General features: G+C 52.7%; 2 protein-coding genes across 3 annotated transcripts; one reads left to right on the top strand and one right to left on the bottom strand.

Moving 5' to 3' along the window:
- Nucleotides 1-634: 634 nt before the first annotated feature.
- Nucleotides 635-9,151, bottom strand: KHNYN (KH and NYN domain containing). 2 transcript variants are annotated; one of them, XM_045802641.2, is made up of 8 exons: nucleotides 8,955-9,151; nucleotides 8,108-8,328; nucleotides 6,161-7,275; nucleotides 5,905-6,035; nucleotides 5,723-5,819; nucleotides 2,813-2,920; nucleotides 2,509-2,610; nucleotides 635-1,965 (listed from the first exon to the last, which is right to left on the bottom strand). In XM_045802641.2, exons 2-8 carry the CDS (start codon nucleotides 8,306-8,308, stop codon nucleotides 1,713-1,715), a joined length of 2,007 nt encoding a protein of 668 aa, XP_045658597.2. In that variant the 5' UTR covers nucleotides 8,309-8,328; nucleotides 8,955-9,151; the 3' UTR covers nucleotides 635-1,712. The 2 variants fall into 2 exon arrangements, with proteins under 2 accessions (XP_045658597.2, XP_045658598.2); XM_045802642.2 differs by lacking the exon at nucleotides 8,955-9,151 and adding an exon at nucleotides 8,419-8,938.
- A 666-nt stretch (nucleotides 9,152-9,817) lies between these two features.
- Nucleotides 9,818-11,680, top strand: CBLN3 (cerebellin 3 precursor). Its single transcript, XM_045802565.2, has 3 exons — nucleotides 9,818-10,401; nucleotides 10,682-10,801; nucleotides 11,129-11,680. The coding sequence occupies exons 1-3, from the start codon at nucleotides 10,117-10,119 to the stop codon at nucleotides 11,324-11,326; spliced, it is 603 nt and encodes a 200-aa protein (XP_045658521.1). The 5' UTR covers nucleotides 9,818-10,116; the 3' UTR covers nucleotides 11,327-11,680.
- The last annotated feature ends 5,873 nt before the right edge of the window (nucleotides 11,681-17,553 follow it).

Raw genomic sequence — 17,553 nt, 5'->3', positions numbered from 1 at the left:
GTCACTGAACAGCAGTGAATTAATAAAGCAATCACACGCGGGTCCTAGGTCATCAAGTTGCAGTAGGACAAAGCCAACGTCCCTGTCTGTAAGAAGCTAAGGACTTGCCTCTCATCTCACTGGGGCCACTTGAGGCAACCCGGGTCCTTAGCACGAAAGTGCAGATGATCCCTGGTTATCAGCCACAACTTAACCAGCAGTTCCCCTAGCCCCCAATTTGGGCCATATTAACCAATGTCCTTTCTTTCCAGAGGGTATGGGCTGTCTTTGAGTCACTGTTGCCCCCTAACTAGCTTCTTTCCAACACACCTGCCCCCAGCTCAGGTCAATAACAGGCTAGTGGTACAAAGCAGCATTAGGGAGGAGGGGTGAAGACACTGGGACCCAGAGACTCCTCCAGCATCATCCAGCTCCCCACACTGGTCGCTGGAACAAAGAACTGTGGTGGCAGTACTTAACTCGCCGTGCCACTCGGGGGACATCACAGCCTGAAAAGGACCATGTCCAGGGACTTGCCACAGAGCCCAGACAGCACAGAATCCAGGGGCACCTGCGGTTTTCATTTTCCAGATAACTGGTTTATCTTGATCCAACGTCTAAAAACCCTCCCATCCCCACACACAGACACACAAAGCAGAAGTGGGGCTCACTTTATGCCACGTATGTGTTCTGTAGAGAAAATGCTGGGGTCAGTTCACATTAACATTGTCATTGCAGAGCATGGCTTCATCAGTTTGGCGAACACTCAACACTTCAGCAAGTGCGTCTAACCAGGGACTTTCTGACACATTTGTTCATCTGTAAACACTTGAATGCAACAGGAAAGCTGCCGTTTATAGGAACCCTGAGAGTATTCTGGTAATGCAAACAGTCACCCCTAATTGTTTTGTAAATGTGGACTTGGGGGGTTGCCCAAAAGGGACGCAGCCATTATAGGGCATAGGCTACTGAGGATGCAGTGTTAAAATCTGGGGCCTGGGGATCCTCAGCTCTGGCGAAGTGAGGTTTTGGTTAGGCAGCCTGTGCAGCCACAGACAGACACACCTGAGACTTGATGCAAGTACCTTTCCTCTGAGCTTTCCTCTTATGTTCTCATTTCTCTTCCCAGCCGGCATTTTTACCCTTGATTTACAGGCAGAAGTAAAGGCCAAGCAGCTCCATCAAGGTCACAGACAGATATAGCTGAGACCGGAAGCCACATCTCCTTCTGCCTTCTCCACCAGCTCCCTGCTGCCCCACTGTGACCCAGACCCCATGACACTAGCCTCCCCAGGGCCCAGCATTCCCTTCGATGCACCCTGGAGCCCAGCCAGGCCTGGGAAGGAACCTGTCCCTCTGACATCCAGAGCCACAGCCAGGGGGAGGAAAGACATCGCTTCCTTGCCACCTGCTCCTGGTTCCCCACCCCCCCAGCCTCCATCCCCAGCTCAGTTTGAAGGAGGAGCCGGCAGTCCCGATCTCCAGGACCTGCTCTTCCCAGCAGGCCCCCACTCCCTACAGAAACCCTGTGCTATGGCAAGGTTGAGAACTTAAGGCTGAGCAGAACCTCTTGAGAGCTATTTAAGGTCCTGACTCAAGATGAGATCAAGTCCCACCAACTCAGAGTGAGTCTAGGTCAGGGTCTTAGCAGCACAAGGACCCTCACAGAAAGAGCTGAGCCGGGCCAGGCTGGAGCTGACGACGTGGCAGCCAGTCAGCCGGGCAGGTGAGGCTCAGAAGTTGAGACTCAGCAGGGCCTCCGAGAGCTGGTTGATGTCCCGGCAGTACGGCTCCCGCTGCAGGATAAAGTCCACCTTGTGGTCCTGGCCCCAGAACACCTCCAGCAGCTGGCGCCGCAGCCGCTCGGTCTCCCGGGTCTTCCGGATGCCACCGATGCCTTTTTCCTCCTCTTCTCTCCCCTGCTGCTGCTGCCCGGGTTCTGTGAAGCCCCTGGAAGGATGCTGAGCCTTAGAAGCCCCCTGTGCCCTGGGAAGAAGCAGAACAAGAAGAGCTGATGACCACCCTGGAGGGAAGCGAGAGCTCAGTGGGCTCCGGGTTAACGGCCCGCCTATTCCTGGCTTGGGAGTGGGGCTGGGGTCACGGCTGAAGACACAGTCCTGAAGTTCCCCAAGCTGACCACGGAGCGGCAGCATCAAGCCTCTTCTGAAGGGGAGAAGAACAGTTCCTTTAGAACCAGGAAGGTGAAGCCTGTCACTATGCCGATCTAGTTCTAGTCTGATACGTTGATCGCTTACTAACAGTCCAGAAGAGGGAGTGCGGAATACAACTGGCTGTAAGTAAAAGCAACCATGTTCCAAATGGATTGGGGGAAGCTCCCCGCCCAGCCAGGAGGACCTATGGCAGGATTCCCTGAAAAGCAGTTAAAGGCCAAGCCCGCAGCAACCCGAACCACTACAGAATTAAGCTGGCCCAGATGAGCTCACACTGCCCCCAAGTCGCCAGGTCTACAAGGCCCCTGCAGACAGAAGGCCAGGGCTGGGGGCTGCCTAGGAGAATCTGGGGCATTACCTGACTGGCTTCTTCAAGAACTCATCCAGTGTGGGGCCATTTCGCCCTAACGGGTCATCAGGAACCATGAAGAGGTTTCCCACAAAAGTGAAAGGCAGCAGGCTGGGTGCGGAAAGAGAACACATGGTCACAGAGGGGCCCTGACGAACCTCCCAGACAGCTGAGACCAACAACACCCGAAAACTGGCCACCACCCTTCAAGACCGTATCAAGCCCCTTCCCAGTCTTCACCCGGTGGCAGAGCAGAACTGGTTTAGAGGAAGGTCTGAGCACGCGCCGTGTTCTCAGGGGAGGGGTCCCTCACCGCTCCCTGATGATCGCCATCCACTTCTCAGACTCCTCCGCCAGGTCCCGGAACTGGTCGTTGGACACGATGACCCCATCGGTCTCTTCGGCCAGCTTCACCATGAACCTGTCTCAAAAATCACGGCAGCCGTTCTGGGGGTCTCCAAGGCCCCGACCCCAGGGAGTATTATCGACAACCATGACCCACTTCTGGGGATGGAGACATGGGCCCCCACCTCGCCCTGACCCCACCACCAAGTGACTGACAGATTCAGGTGCCATGGGTTGGAGAGGAAACAAAGATGAATCCAGCGTGGTGTCCCAAGAGCATCCCCTCCACCCGCCACAATCCTCCACCCAACGCTTTGTGCCTCATTAGTGAGAGACAGTGAGATCTGGCTCAAGCTCTGTCTTCTCTCACCCTACCCTGGTGAGTCAGTCCCAAAGCCATCACGTTCTTGCTCTAAAGCCTTCCACTCTGCCCCTTCCTTTCCAGTCCTACCATTACCTTAGTTAGCTATCTGGACACTGCAGCTGAGACACCGCATAGCCTGATAAGGGGGTCCCCTGACCCCAACCATTTACCACCCTCCAGCCTCTCCTGCCTTCCCCTCAACAAATCTCCCCCCTGCTTGCCCTTTATCTACCGAGTAAAGTCCACACGCCCAGGCCTGGCGGCTAAGGCCTTCTAGAACCCAGTTCAAGCCACCCTTACAGCCTTCTCTCTCCCGGTATTCCTAATAAACTTTCAACTCTGCCAAAATCAATGATCAGATAACACCCTGTTCTCCAAACATGTCCTGTGCTGTCTGACTGCCACGACATTTCTCAAACTATTCCCTCCATCTGGAGGTGCTTCCCTAACTACACTGACGAACAGAATCACCAGGGAACTTTTCAAAAAGAGATGCCTGGGCCCCACTTCAGTAATTCCGATTCCATAAGACTGGGACGGGACTCATGAGGCAGTGGATGGGGGTCTTTTCTAACAGGTTTAGAAGCCAAAAGATGCAGCCCAGCCCAGCCCAGGTCCTCAATCAACAACAAAAAAGGCAAATCCCTCCCTTCCCAGAAAACCCTCACCAGAAGGGGGCTCCCTTTCCTCCAAGTTGCCACTGTGTCTGGTTTGGGGTTTGTGTGGACTGAAGTCAATGATCAGGCCTTCCCTAATTCCCAGCATCCCCACCTCCTTCTACAGGCTGTGGGCCTACTGCTAGGTGCTAAGTGGGCAGGCAGGATTTGAAAGACAGTGTGCGTACAGGAGACTAGTGCACAGGATTCAGTGTAACAGATGTCTGGTTCGGAGTTTCTGTCTGGGAGACGAAGGAGAGGACATATGAACGTACGTGGTATCAGAGGATATACAAAGGCATTCGCAGGTTAAGGGTATTTTACTAGCACGTTACTTCATCTGTTGCTCAGCACTCCTCATTCAGCAGGCCTGCACCACGCGCCACTGTGTTACTCACTGTAACCAGACAGAATTCCAGATTCGCACTGGGCTGCCTGCCTAGTGGGACCTACATAACTGTACAGACACGTGCCTTTAAAATTCATTACAACTGACTCGCTCTTCGGTTTCAATTCTGTGTCAATGCTGGTGTGGAAAGTTTCCATATCTTGGATAATCTGTGAAATCTAGACATAAAACAGAAGAGCACTGGGAGAAAGGGAACTGCCTTTTTGTAGAATACCATTTGCTTGTTAGGGAGAAAACATTATGTATTTGAAAAGACAAAATATATAATCACTGTAGTCTGGAAACAAGTTTTCTCTTTCAAACTGAAAATCCTAGAGAATAAAGAACTCGTCGTAAAATTTTTTAATTGGTTCACTGGGTTTTTAAATCTGCCCATTTCTGGGGCGCCTGGGTGGCTCAGTTGGTTAAGCGTCTGACTCTTGATTTTAGCTCAGGTCATGATCTCAGGGTCGTGGGATGGAGCCCTGCGTCAGGCTCTGTGCTCAGTGTGGAGTCTTCCTGTTCCCTTCCCTCTACCCCTCCCCTCCACCCCACCCCTCACCTGCTCTCCCTATCTCCAAAATAAATTAATTAAATCTTTAAAATCTGCCCATTTCCCCACTACGTGTGTACCCTGGAGAGATAATGCGCCCTGCATTTTTCATTTAAACATTTTGGCAGCTTTAAGTTCTCACTTTTCCTCTGCCATATAATAGCCTTGGTCAAGAGAGTGAACCTCTCTTACCCTGTGTCTGTGGTTCTGTTATGACACAGAAGAGACCCACTGCCACACTTGACTGGGTCCATGAACAGGTAAGGAATATCACGGTATGCCTGCGTAGGACCTTGAGTGAGGCAAGCACATCCCTTAGCCCCTTTTGATATTCACAAGGGAGGGTGACTAAATGAAGAGGACCCTAAGACAAAGAGGTGAGCCCACTAAGAGACTGGTCCATGGGCAGAGTCAATGAATAGTACAACGTGGGGCTTAAATTCAGATCTTCTGATTCTAAGTCCAGTGATCTTTCTATTCGAATGTGTTTTGTAGTCTTAGCGCGCGGGGCGTGTGTCTCTTCATCTGACCTGTGATTCTGAACATCTACCCTGGTGCTTCCAGAATGCTGGGGAATTTCTCTACATGTTTGGAAATGTGGGCAGTCAGAAGGTACTTGTCAGTTACTTACGTCACCAGCCTTCCCAGCTTTCCATTAAACTAGTATTTTCTAGAGAGGAAGGCACTATACAAATACAGGGCAGCCTCCAGTTTGAGGAATGTCTACCATCCGTTTCGTCGCGCCTGTAAGGCAGGTGTACTGACCCATTCGTACAGGTCCACGGAGGAATAACCGGCCATGTTCCTGCTACCCGGGCTTAGAGACAGCACAAGGGGTCAGGCGCTTCTGTCTCTCCTTCGGTCCCCCCAGGGTGTTCCTTGAATCTCAAGACTGGGGCCAGGAGGGAGGCAAGTACCTATCATCGTAAGAGGAGATCCTCTTGCCATCCATGACTCGGGAGGGAGTGAGGGAGAGCAGGCTGAGGGAGTAGAGCTTCTGCAGGAAGTGGCCCTCTGGAGAAACACAGGAGCACAAGGGGGTTATCCTCAGGCCGAAGAGGGGCCTATCCCAGGTTACAAAAGAGCAGGCCCAACTCACCTCTGACCTTGGCATCCTTACTGAAGCGCCACTGAGGCACAAAGACAGTTATGTCCCGGTGGCCCCGGTCCCAGAAGTACTGCACAGCGATGGCGATGCCCCGGCTGGAGAAGTAGTGTTGGAGACCGTGCCTGCGGTGCGAAGGGGTCAGCGCTCTGGGGCCCCAGAGGAGGGGCCACTCAGCACATGTCCCGAGTCAGTAAAACTGCTCGGATCATCCCCACCCCCAGGATCCTCAGGCCCACTGGGTACTCACACCATGGCCACGTTGCTGCCATCAATGACAATGTGACGGAGGTCTGGCTGGCCGGGCACATTGGCAAGGCACAGGGTGAAAGGGTCCTGCAGGGCCTCCTGGAAACGCTGCGTGCCGGTCACCAAGTTGCCCCCACGCGTGCCTCGTTTCCACGGAGACCCACGACCTCGAGCCACGACCTGCTGCTTGTCTCCCCTGTCTCCTCGGTCTCCACAGTGCCACGGGGGCTCGGGCGCAGGTGGAGGGCTAGGCACCCTTGGAGGTGAGGCTTTTCCGTTGTGTAGCCGCTGGAGGAGGGAGGCTCCCCGGGGCTGAGCTGCCCTCTGACAGGGGCCCTGGGCACCAGCAGGCTCACCCTGGACACAGAACGACCTTCCTCTGTCCTGAGGCACCCCCTCCTTGCCCACGGCCTTTCCTGTCAGGGGCCCTACCTGCCCTGCCACTCCCCCTCCTGACTGTGATCTGAAGGCCCCGTCTTTATCCCAGGCCTCTTCCCCACGCAGCTCCTTCCATTCCAAATCCATCTCCCTGGGACCACCCTGCTTCCCTCCCTCCTTCTCCATAACCTGTCTCTCTCCCCTTGACTCTTGCCACCCCGTAGGTCCAGGGTCCAGGGACTCCCCGCCTTCACTCGAGGGAGCTCTGACTCCCTGGTACTGAGCACCCAGTGGGCCTGGGCTCCCCCCGCCGCAGGGGGGGAGTGCCTGGGGCCCCTGCCCCCTGGATGCCTCCTGCACCAGGCTCAACAGTTCCTCCTGGACAGCCAGGGGCAGCTGCAGCAGGGCCTCTCTGTGGGCATCCCCACAGGGCTGCAGCAGGGCAGAGAAGTCTCTCCGCACTCCAGCACACTGAGAGGCTTCAGGGGAGCGCCCCGGCCGGAAGTCCCAGCTCAGCCGCTCCACCAGCTCCTCCACTCTGCTCTGAGCCATGACGAAGGCCTCGGTCAGGCCACTGACCATCAGCGAACCGGGGGGCCCTGGCACGAGGTGGGCTGATGTGCTCCAGACCAGACAATCAAGGAAGAAGCCCTGGGCTCCCAGGAAGATGCAGTGCAGTTTGGGTGGGTAGTGGACTTCATCCTGCAGTTCTGGGCTGCAAAGACCCTTCAGGAACTCCTGGGGGAGGAACGGGCGGGGGGTGGGGGTGGAGACTGCTAGAATTCTACATGGCCCAGTAGCCTCTTCAAGCCCATTGCACCCCCCGCCCCAAGCTCCAGGATGCCTGGGCAGAGCAATGGAGCCCCACAGGTCCTGCCAAACGCGAGGATTAAAAAGGGATCAAGAATCTACCTCTGCCCCTTCTCAGCTGATAGTCTACGGCTAATATTTCCATTTAGAACTTGCCTCTATTTAAGATACTATTATAATTAACTGATTATAATTAACAAGGTTGTCTCTCTAAATATGTATGCGTGTGTATGCGTGTTATATATTTCCATCACAATGACTGTCATTGCGAACTTTCGCTGACCTCATGCTTTATCTCATTCGCAATAAGCCCAATGAGGTGGACACTGCTATTATTCACATTTCATAAATAAGGAAACGGGAGACTCTGTTACAGGGCTGGTAGGTGGTGGAGCTGTACTGGAACCTCTGACCGAAGGAAGCAATGGGGACTGGCTTCCCATCCCCCAGTGAATTCCTTGGTGGGGCCTGCTTGCCCAACTGGATTATCTCCAGTCTCCCCCAACAGCACAACTGATTTGAACACGATCAATCACCTCTCTCTAAGTCTTGGCAGAACCTGGCTCCTCACGGCTGAAATGAAACCAAAATTCCAAAGAAAGGCAGATTTGCAAAGTCCCTCAAAGTTCAGGGCCACTGAGGTTGCCAGTAAGACAACCAAGGAGTGACTGGAGATCCTCCCCAGCAGCCCCTCCTCTCCTCTGCCTCCGCGTAGGGGAGGGAGTCATCGTTCCCTGAAGGGTCAGAGAGGGGTGTTCACCTTCGCTCTGCTGGCGTTCTCCTTGGGGCCCTCCAGCTGCAGCCAGATGTGAGGGTTCTCAGGACAGTCCTTCGGGAGGACACTCATCCCCACGCTGAAGATGCGCTCCACGTACGGTTGCTGCTCCCGCACCTTGTCCTCAGCCTCGGCAGACACGGCAAAGCGGTCAGGGGACGGGGAGCCGGCCCCCCAGGTAGGCATGGCTGCTTGGCTACCCAGCCCTGGAAGGAGGGAAGGCAGCTCAGAGCCTCCTCGTCCCCTCAACCCAAATGTTGGTCTCCCAGCCTACACCAGCTATCAACAGGTCGCACCTAGTTAGCGATCTAGTAAACACCCTGGGTCCATCTAGGAAGGGAAGGTCAGATTATCCGGAACCGGGTCTTCTCTCCGAGTGGAAGTCATGGGCAAACAAGGCTGCCTATTGGGGATGGGCATCTGGCCTTTGGAAAAGGCTGACCACAGCCCTAAGCAGGAAGAGTGGGGGGCTCCAGCTCTGTCTGGAGACCAGAAGTGGACAGATGACGAAACAGTCTCTCTCCTCAGGGTCTCTGCAGTCTCCGGGTCCAAAGCGGCCTCTTAAAGACGAATCCTCACCGGGGCTTGAACTGGGATGTCCTCTGAAGTCCCCGATCTGCCATGTCCAAGGTTCTAGCCCCTCCCACCCACCCCCCTCCCTCCGAGGTCCGCCGCTCCTCTCCGTGGCGCTACGGCCCCACCCGGGGCCCAGGGGCCAGGCCGGGTACCGCCCACAGCCGCCGCCCCCGGCCGCCCCTCCCCCCGGCCGCGCTCCGCACTGGGGCCTCCGGCTCGGCTCCCGCGGCCCGGGCGCGGGGGAGAGCGCGCCTACCCGCCTCGGCCGCCCGCTCCGGCCTCAGTCCCGCCGGCGCCTCTCGGTGCCTGCTGGCCCCAGCTTCGCCCGCGCCCCAGGCCCGGTGGAGAAGGGCGGGGGGCGGGGGGGTCCGAATCTGGGCGGGCCTTCCCGAAGTCCTCACCCAACTGGGACCTGTCTTCTCCACATCTCGAACAGTTTTTGAGTCACTTCCTGGCCCGGGGTGGAGTCAGCCAGACCCCACCCCGCGCTGGGCCGGCTCCGGGCCCTAGCGCGCGCCTGCCACCGGGCTCCTCCCCGGTCCGCCCCCGGTCCGCCCCCGGCCCCGCCTCCCAGGCCCGCCCACTGGCCCGCAGCTCCCTCCGGCTCCGCTTCCAAGCCTGCCTGATGGGTTTGTCTGTCCCCGTACGTCTGAGCTCTCGCTCGTCTGAGCAGCTGTGTCTGGGGAGAGAAGAGTTGAGAGCTGGAGGTGAAGAGGGCCTTAAAGGAACTAATCCATTACCTTCGGATGAAGATATGGAAGACCAAGGAGAGAAAGAGACTGGCCCAGGGTCACAAGATACTGACACCGTTGGCCCAAGCACTTTGCACCAAAACGATTGTAGGGAAAAGACAAGGGCTCCCGCCTTCTTCCAACAGCGGAAAAGGGCCACTGAGTGGGCTGTTGACTAGCGAGGGATTTTGAAGAGGGGAGAAACAAGGAGAAGGAAGGGGCTGTAGGGCTGTCTTGCACACACATGCGCTCACACGCACACACATAAAGGCACTCACACGTTCTCACAGGCACGTGTACACGCTTACGAATACACCAAGTTGTCTGTCATCCCAGATGCAGCCTTCAGTGCTCTCCAGAGGGGCTGCCCTGGGTTCTGGCTGTAGCCCTCCTGTCTGGCTGCTTCATCCCCCCCTCTCCCTCCTTGAGCCCAACTGCTGCTGTCACTTCATGCCCTGCCAAGGAGGAGGGAACTGCAGTGACAGCGGGAGAGAGAGGCAGGACAGAGTCGTGGGACACAGAGAGGTATGGAGAGAGAGATGCTGAGACCAGGGAACAGTGAGACCCAAAGAGGGGGCTGAGGAACAGGGTGAGAGGTAGTGAGAGTCCGTGAGAAGAGCCAACAGAAAGGAACGGTGAGAGGAGATAGAAGACAGGAGGACTTGCAGGTCACAGAGCCACTCAGCCATGCTGGGAGCCAAGCGACACTGGCCCAGCCCCAGGCTGCCCTTGGCCCTGATGCTTCTAGCCCTAGGGTGTGGGTGGGCCCAAGAGGGGGCAGAGCCTGTCCTCCTGGAGGGTGAGTGCCTGGTGGTCTGTGAACCTGGGCGAGCTGCTGCAGGGGGGCCTGGGGGAGCAGCCCTGGGAGAGGCCCCCCCCGGAAGAGTGGCATTTGCCGCAGTCCGAAGCCACCACCATGAGCCAGCAGGAGAGATCAGCAATGGCACCAGTGGGGCCATCTACTTCGACCAGGTAACCCCCTACCCTTGTACGGACGACCTGTAAGGACCTGGAACCAACTGCCCTTAAGGAGAAGCCTCCCACTGTGACCAGGTGCTCCTCAGCCCAACTGCCCATCTCCCTTCCCTCCACTCCTACCCACATCCCTCCATGCCCTTTCTCACCATTTCTTTTGAATCTGTGCCTTTCTCCTGTTCTTGTCTACTTGCCACCCCTTCTTTTCCTTACTCCTGCCCCCCCCCCCAACCCAGTAGCTTCCTGAGCCCTACTCAGCAGAGTCTGCTTCCCACAGGTCCTGGTAAATGAGGGTGGTGGCTTTGACCGGGCCTCAGGCTCCTTCGTGGCCCCTGTCCGAGGTGTCTATAGCTTCCGGTTCCATGTGGTGAAGGTGTACAACCGCCAAACTGTCCAGGTGACCTGTGTGCTGGGGCCCTGTCCTGGCTCAGGAGCGGGGGGGGATAAGTGGAATTCAGCTGTGACTCCTAGGTAGACCCTCCACTGACCGTGGGGGAGGGGGTGCTGGCCGGAGCAAGGGAGGAAAGGACCAGCCTAGCAGAGACGGTGGAGGAGGTAGAGGCCAACACTGGCCACCTTTCAGCCCTCCTGTGAGAGTGCACTGAGCCCCAAGTTCCCAGGATTACACAGTCCCTTGAGGCCTGGAGAAAAGAAGAAGCCCTCAGGAAAGTGGGGGTCTTGGACAAGGGCTGGGGAGAAGTGCTAACTGGGCTTACCTCCCCAGGTGAGCCTGATGCTGAACACATGGCCTGTCATCTCAGCCTTTGCCAACGACCCTGATGTGACTCGAGAGGCAGCCACCAGCTCTGTGTTACTGCCCCTGGACCCTGGGGACCGGGTGTCCCTGCGCCTCCGTCGGGGGAACCTATTGGGTGGCTGGAAATATTCAAGCTTCTCTGGCTTCCTCATTTTCCCACTCTAAACGCTCAAGCCTTTCAAGGTCCGGAATCTAACCCCTGACTTCTGACCTCTGCCTTCTGCCCTCTCCTGCCCCAGAAACGGCACCTTTGGGGTAGGAGAGAGGCTCCCTCTGGCTGCCTGTATTCTCCCTTCTTGCATGGGACCCTGTGCCTAACACCCAAGGCGAAGAGTGAAGAGTAGAGCTGTGGTGTCTGGGGACCTGGCCCCTCTTATCTCCCCTCCCACCCCCAGCCTCCCACCGCATCTCCTTGTGCCTGCAGGGCTTGGCAGGTAGGGAGTCCTGTGCTACTTTGCAGACTCTGCTCTTCCTGTTCCTCCACCCCCAGCTCTCCACTCAGTGCTATTTGGGGACAGGTGGCACAGGTGAGCCTGACAGGCCCCCACTGGGGCCCAGATGGACCAGCCTCAGTGTACCCTGCGGGCTCCTTCCTATGAGGTGTGCCAGCATCACGGATCTTGGCCAGCACAACCAGAAGCCGAGCCAGCGCTGCGTGGGCTAGGACAGGAGACTTAGGCACCAGCAAAAGTGTGGGGAAGATCACAGAGCGGCCCAGAGCCTGTGGCTGGTGGGGCAGGAAGGGCATGTGGCCAGCCTGAACATGGTAACAGGTTTCATTTACGTGGAGGCAGCCAGCAGGCTGTGAACCTGGGTATCCATCTGTGCTAGGTCCCAGATGGACTCTGGCCCTCCCCCCCATCCAAGACATAGGGTGTGTGTGCTCATTCTAGCCAAGAGCGGGTGCACTGAGCTTCCTTAGACAGCTGGAGGTAGGGGTGGAAAGTCACACGTGAGCAAGTGTAGATCTCCAGGCATGGAATGTGTCACTGACAAGGCCACCTCCTAGAACTGCTCCACCTTTGTGATCTGAACTTCGTCCCCTCCACACTCTGACCGTCACCTCCCAGCTCTCTCGGCTACCTTCACGGTACCTGTTCCAGACGGTCCCTCAGCCTCTCTTCTTTCTCCTGATTTGTGCTCTCTTGTTCTCCTTTCTTAAACTTCCTGTTATCTTGGATGCTATGATTCATCCCTTCAACCACTCCCCTGCCGGTATTATAAAATCTCTCTGTCTTACCGCGCTGTCCCATTCTCCCAGCACGGACGAACCTATCAGTAAAGCAGCTGGAGAGTGATGGTCAGTGAGAAACTGCTGGATCACTGAAGAGACAAGATGCCATTACAATTTGGGTCAGGGGTTACAGGATACAAGCAGGTATGTTGTTGAGAAGAGAAATGTAAGATTGTATATTCGAGTCAAATAAAAAAGGAAATTAGTAATGCTTGAATTAAATAGGAAATACCAATGTGAATTTGTGGTTTTCAAAAGAAATAACTTTTTCAAATGTTGTCACCAAAGTAGCCTAGAAACAACATCAGGAAAAATGTGATATGCATTCTTAGCACCTGGATCGTTGCCTCAAATATTATTCATCTTTAAAATAACTCCCAGGGGAGGGGCACCTGGGTGACTCAGCCAGTTAAGCAGCTGCCTCTGGCTCAGGTCATGATCCCAGGGTCCAGAGATGGAGCCCCACCTTGGGCTCCCTGCTCAGGGGAGAGTCGGCTTCTCCCTCTGCCCCTCCACCCACTTGTGCTCGCTCTCTCTCTCTCTCTCACTCAAATTAATAAATAAAATCTTTAAAAATAAATTAATTAATTAAATTAATTTAATTAAATTAAATAACTCAGGGGACAGGGCGCCTGGCTGGCTCAGTCAGTGGAACACGTGACCCTTGATCTCAGGGTTGTACGTTCAAGCCCCATGTTGGGTGTAGAGATTACTTAAAAATAAAAATCTTAGGGGCGCTTGAGTGGCTTAGTCATTGCGCGTCTGTCTTCGGCTCAGGGCGTGATCCCGGAGTCCTGGGATCGAGCCCCACATCGGGCTCCTCCGCTGGGAGCCTGCTTCTTCCTCTCCCACCTCCCTTGCCTGTGTTCCCTCTCTCGCTGGCTGTCTCTCTGTCACATAAATAAATAAAATCTTTAAAAATAAATAATAAAAAAAATAAAAATCTTAAATAAATAAATAAATAAATAGTCAGTGTTCCTTGGAGAATAAATAGCTCCACGTCTTAAATGACTCTAGTCCTGGGACATGTGGTTAATGACAAAAAGCAAGGACACTTTTTAAACTGTATAAGGTAGAGCTGAAAAGGCAAAGGAATCCATCTTAAAATGCTCCCACCTGACATGCTGTGGCAATTTGATCATCAAAAGGAAAATAATAGGGGCACCTGGGTGGCTCAGTCAATTAAGCGCCTGCCTTCGGCTCAGGTCGTGATCTTGGGGTTCTGGGATCAGGTTCCCCACTCAGTGGGGAGTCTGCTTCTCCCTCTTCCTGTCCCTCTGCCCCTAGCCCCACTCTTGCTCTCTTTCTCAAATAAATAAATAAAATATTTTTTAAAAATATTTTTTTTAATTTTTAAAAAAAGGAAGATAATATAATTAATTGGAACAAGGTGAGTTTTGAAAATCCATGACTCTATAGCAGATTCAAAACGGAAAAAGTCACTATAAAACGTGCAAAAAGATAGTTAATATACCAAGTGGAGAAGAACAAATATAATGGTATATTTTTAGTTAATGCTGATAAGTAGAAGAGTATAAACATAGTAGGCATTTTATCTCTTCATAAGGTACACTCATTCTCTTTATCTGTGTAAGTAAGGAGGGGTGGACACCTAGAACTGTGAGTAGTTCCACAGAAAGTTGGAACTGTGTCAAGAATGAAGAAGAATTGGCACCATCTGGTCATATATTACCCCTAGGAAGAAAAGGAGTCCAACAGTGTTTTGCAAGATGATGAATTAGTCAGACGTCCAAAAGATAACTGCTCCCAACTCAAACTTGATCCTTCATCTCTGGGGAAAGGGAGCCTCTATATTACGATACTAATTACAATGAGATTGCAGTAACAGTAAACCCAAAATAATAATGGCTTAGCCAAGGAGTATTATTTCTGTCTCACATAGAAGAATTCATGCATAGAGTCTAGGGCCAGACTGCAGTTTTATGATGATCACAGCTCAGTTTCCCTTCTTGCCATTCTACTGTCTTTAGCACGCCATCTCATGGCCCAAGATGGCTCCTTGCACTCCAGCCATTACATCAGCCTTACAGCCCCCCAAGAAGGAAGAAGGAAGAAAGGGCACACCACTTTCCTTTATAGGAGCCTTCTGAACGGTGCATCCCACATTGTGGTTGAATCTCATTGGCTAGAATTGACTCACACCTGGCCACCCCAGGCCAGGGACAGAGGCTAGGAAGTAGAGTCTTTATTCCAGGCAGCTATGCTCAGCTAAATAAATGTCAGAAGTTTTATACCGAGGAAGAGGAGGAAACTGCATATCGGGGGAAAACAACTAGATGTTTTTGAAAGTGCAAATGGGCTACATAAATTTGTAAATGATGACAATGAAATTGTTGTATTGGTTTTCCACTGCTGTGCAACGAGTGACCACACATTTAGCGGCTCAACGTAACACCTACCCATTATCTCACCATTTTCTGTAGGTCAGAAGTCCAGCAGAGCATGACTGGACTCTCTACTTGGGGTTTCATAAGGTCGAAAACAAGGGCTGCCTTCCTTGTTGAAGGGGAAGAATCCACTTTCAAGCTCATTCAGAGTTCAGGTTCTTACAGCTATAGCACTGAGGTCCACCATCTTTGAGCCAACAATGTTGGGCCAAGTCCTTCATACACTTTGAATCTCCCTGACCCATCCATGTCTCTGACTTCGGTGGAGAAAGTTCTCTGATTTTAAGTGATCATGTGATTAGATTGGGCCCACCCAGATAATCCGGGATAATCTCCCTATTTGAACCCTAATTACATATGAAAATGTCCACTTCACCATGAAACATAATCAAGTTTCCAGGAATCAGGGCATGGACATTTTTGGAACATCTGCATGGAACATGGACCTTCTTGGAATATCCTTGTCATTAAACTTAAAGATGGCATTATCTAAAGGAAAGGCACCCAGCTACAACACACTTATCATGTGAAAAAAATGTGAGCTTGAAGAATTCCCACACTATTCAAGGTAAACACTCGCTCCAATTTTAATCATTTTAGAAGGGGATCCAGTTCCCAGGTCCCCACCAAGAATTCATGGATTAGTAATACAAAACTTCATCTGCACTGAGATAAGTTTCTTTTCTTGGATATCTAAACTGAGATAGTATCCATCTCTTGGGTCTCCAAACCCATTTTCATAATAACTGTAAGTGTAGGTATAATAAATGTCATGGTCCTTGTAGGATGTGTGCTTTACCAAAATCATGCTTTTCGAGCAGTTAATACATTATACTGGTGATCCTATCGAAATATGTACGAGGATTTACGTTTTTACAATCAATGTTTAAATCATTATATTTGTAAAACACGTAGATTTGGATTATTGGGTATATAAATCATTTAGACAATTTTGCTTAAGTAGGTTTACGAGGTAAATAGATCAAATAACAAATGGCAGTTAGTATTCCTCTCCAGGTACAAAAATCTCCCCGGACTTTAAGGATCCTAAGCATAGAAGCCAGCTGTCCCACCTCCCTATGCCACATCCTGGCAGCTGACTGTGGCAGAGAAAGTCCCACCACTGAAAGTTGCACTCTAGGTCTAAACTCATGGTGTCCAGCCACCCCTGTCCTCAAGCCTCCAGGCAAGTCTTCTGTGGTTTCCTCTGCCAAGTGTTCTCCTCATCCCCCCCAGCATCCAGCTGAAGCGAAACCTGTCACACCACCAGCTCCACCCCTCTTGTTAGCAGGAGACAGCCTCCTTCATTGAAGAAGCAGAAACACCAGGCGGGAACCCTTCTCACCACCAACCACATCTAGAAACTCACCGTTCTCATCTCTCCTTCCTCCTATCTGGCTCAGTAGAAGATGGGTCCCTCTTCTTGTCAGAGCAGCCATCTCCATCCACCAGTCACGGAGCTCACTTCCTCCAGACATCCCCTTTTTCTTTTCCTCGCTTCTCTCTTGCAGGTGCAACTTCTCCCTCTCTACTCTGTCCCTTCAGCAGTTAACTAGACCCAAGTATCTTAAATCTGAAAGAGAAAAAGACAGGAATGGAAATAGCTGTAGGTCTCGAGTTGTCCTCGGCTTTATAGGCCCCCAAGGCTAGCTGGCATCATCTCTCCTCCTCTTTAGAGTCAAATATTTATGTCCACCAGTTTCTCACCTCTTAAGTCAGCTGTGGCCTCCACTGCTCCACCTAAACCGCTCTCAGTTGGTCACTTGCAACTTCCGTGTCACTAAAGTCAATGGACACTTCCTGGTCCTTCTGTTTTTCAGGCTCTCCCTAACATTTGAGCCTGTTGGCCACACCTCCTACTAGATAGAACTCTCTGCGTCAGTTTCCCTGAATATACGCCTTCTGGGCTTGCCCTGACCAGGCTCCAGTTTCTTTTTCGGGCTCCTCTACCTCTGCCCATGGCTTGAAGGTTGGTTTTCCTCAAGGTTCTGCCCTAGGAGTCCTTCTGTCCTGACATACCCTGAAAAGCTTGAATTCCCATCCGTGTGCTGACAGCTTCCATACTGGTTATCTCTATCCCTGATCTCCTCCTACATCTCAGACTCATACATTGGGCATCCCACCTTAAAGTCAACCTCCTAAAATGATAGTCTTTCCTGCCTAGATCTGTTCTCTCTGTCTGTTCTTTGTAAATGGAGCCTCCATGTTGCCCTAACCCAGCACTAGCCATTGTCCTCGGTTCTCCCCTCCCCCTTACTCCCCATAGCCAATCACTTACACTCATGAGTTCCATTCATTGTTTTCCACCCACCCGGGCTCAAAAGACCAATCTCTCAGATGGAGTTTCCCAAAACCTTTCTTTTTTCTCTCTCTTTCTTTCTTTCTTCTTTCTTCCTTTCTTTCTTTCTTTCTTTCTTTCTTTCTTTCTTTCTTTCTTTCTTTCTTTCTTTCTTTCTTTTTAGGTGAGGGAGGGGCAGAGGGAGAGAGAAAATGTTAAGCAGACTCTACACCCAGAGTGGAGCCCAGTGTGGGGCTCAATCCCACAACCCGGAGATCATAACCTGAGCTGAAATAAAGAGTGGGACGCTTAACCGACTGTGCCACCCAGGTGCCCCTGGGTTCCCCAAAAGCTGTCTAACTGATCCCTTGGCCTCCAGTTGTGCCTCCCTCTGCCCGTTCTCCACACTGGCGCTGCCATAATGATCTTCGTAAATGAACTTCACTGCCTAAAGCCCTTTAGGGGATGGGGC

This window comes from Ursus americanus, chromosome 35 (assembly GCF_024610735.1).
Source record: "Ursus americanus isolate L20-20 chromosome 35, mUrsAme1.1.p, whole genome shotgun sequence".
In the NCBI taxonomy this organism is placed as follows: Eukaryota; Metazoa; Chordata; class Mammalia; order Carnivora; family Ursidae; genus Ursus; species Ursus americanus.
Note: the sequence above shows the minus strand (reverse complement) of the source record. Positions and strands in the feature narration are given on the sequence as shown.

Excerpts from the sequence above, each read along its gene's own strand:
- CBLN3 (XM_045802565.2), top strand. The coding sequence starts at position 10,117 with ATGCTGGGAGCCAAGCGACACTGGCCCAGCCCCAGGCTGCCCTTGGCC. Across the intron at positions 10,402-10,681 it reads GGGCCATCTACTTCGACCAG|GTCCTGGTAAATGAGGGTGG; the intron begins GTAACCCCCTAC and ends TGCTTCCCACAG. Across the intron at positions 10,802-11,128 it reads ACAACCGCCAAACTGTCCAG|GTGAGCCTGATGCTGAACAC; the intron begins GTGACCTGTGTG and ends TTACCTCCCCAG.
- KHNYN (XM_045802641.2), bottom strand. The coding sequence starts at position 8,308 with ATGCCTACCTGGGGGGCCGGCTCCCCGTCCCCTGACCGCTTTGCCGTG. Across the intron at positions 7,276-8,107 it reads AGAACGCCAGCAGAGCGAAG|GAGTTCCTGAAGGGTCTTTG; the intron begins GTGAACACCCCT and ends TTCCTCCCCCAG. Across the intron at positions 2,921-5,722 it reads ATCTCCTCTTACGATGATAG|GTTCATGGTGAAGCTGGCCG; the intron begins GTACTTGCCTCC and ends TTTTTGAGACAG.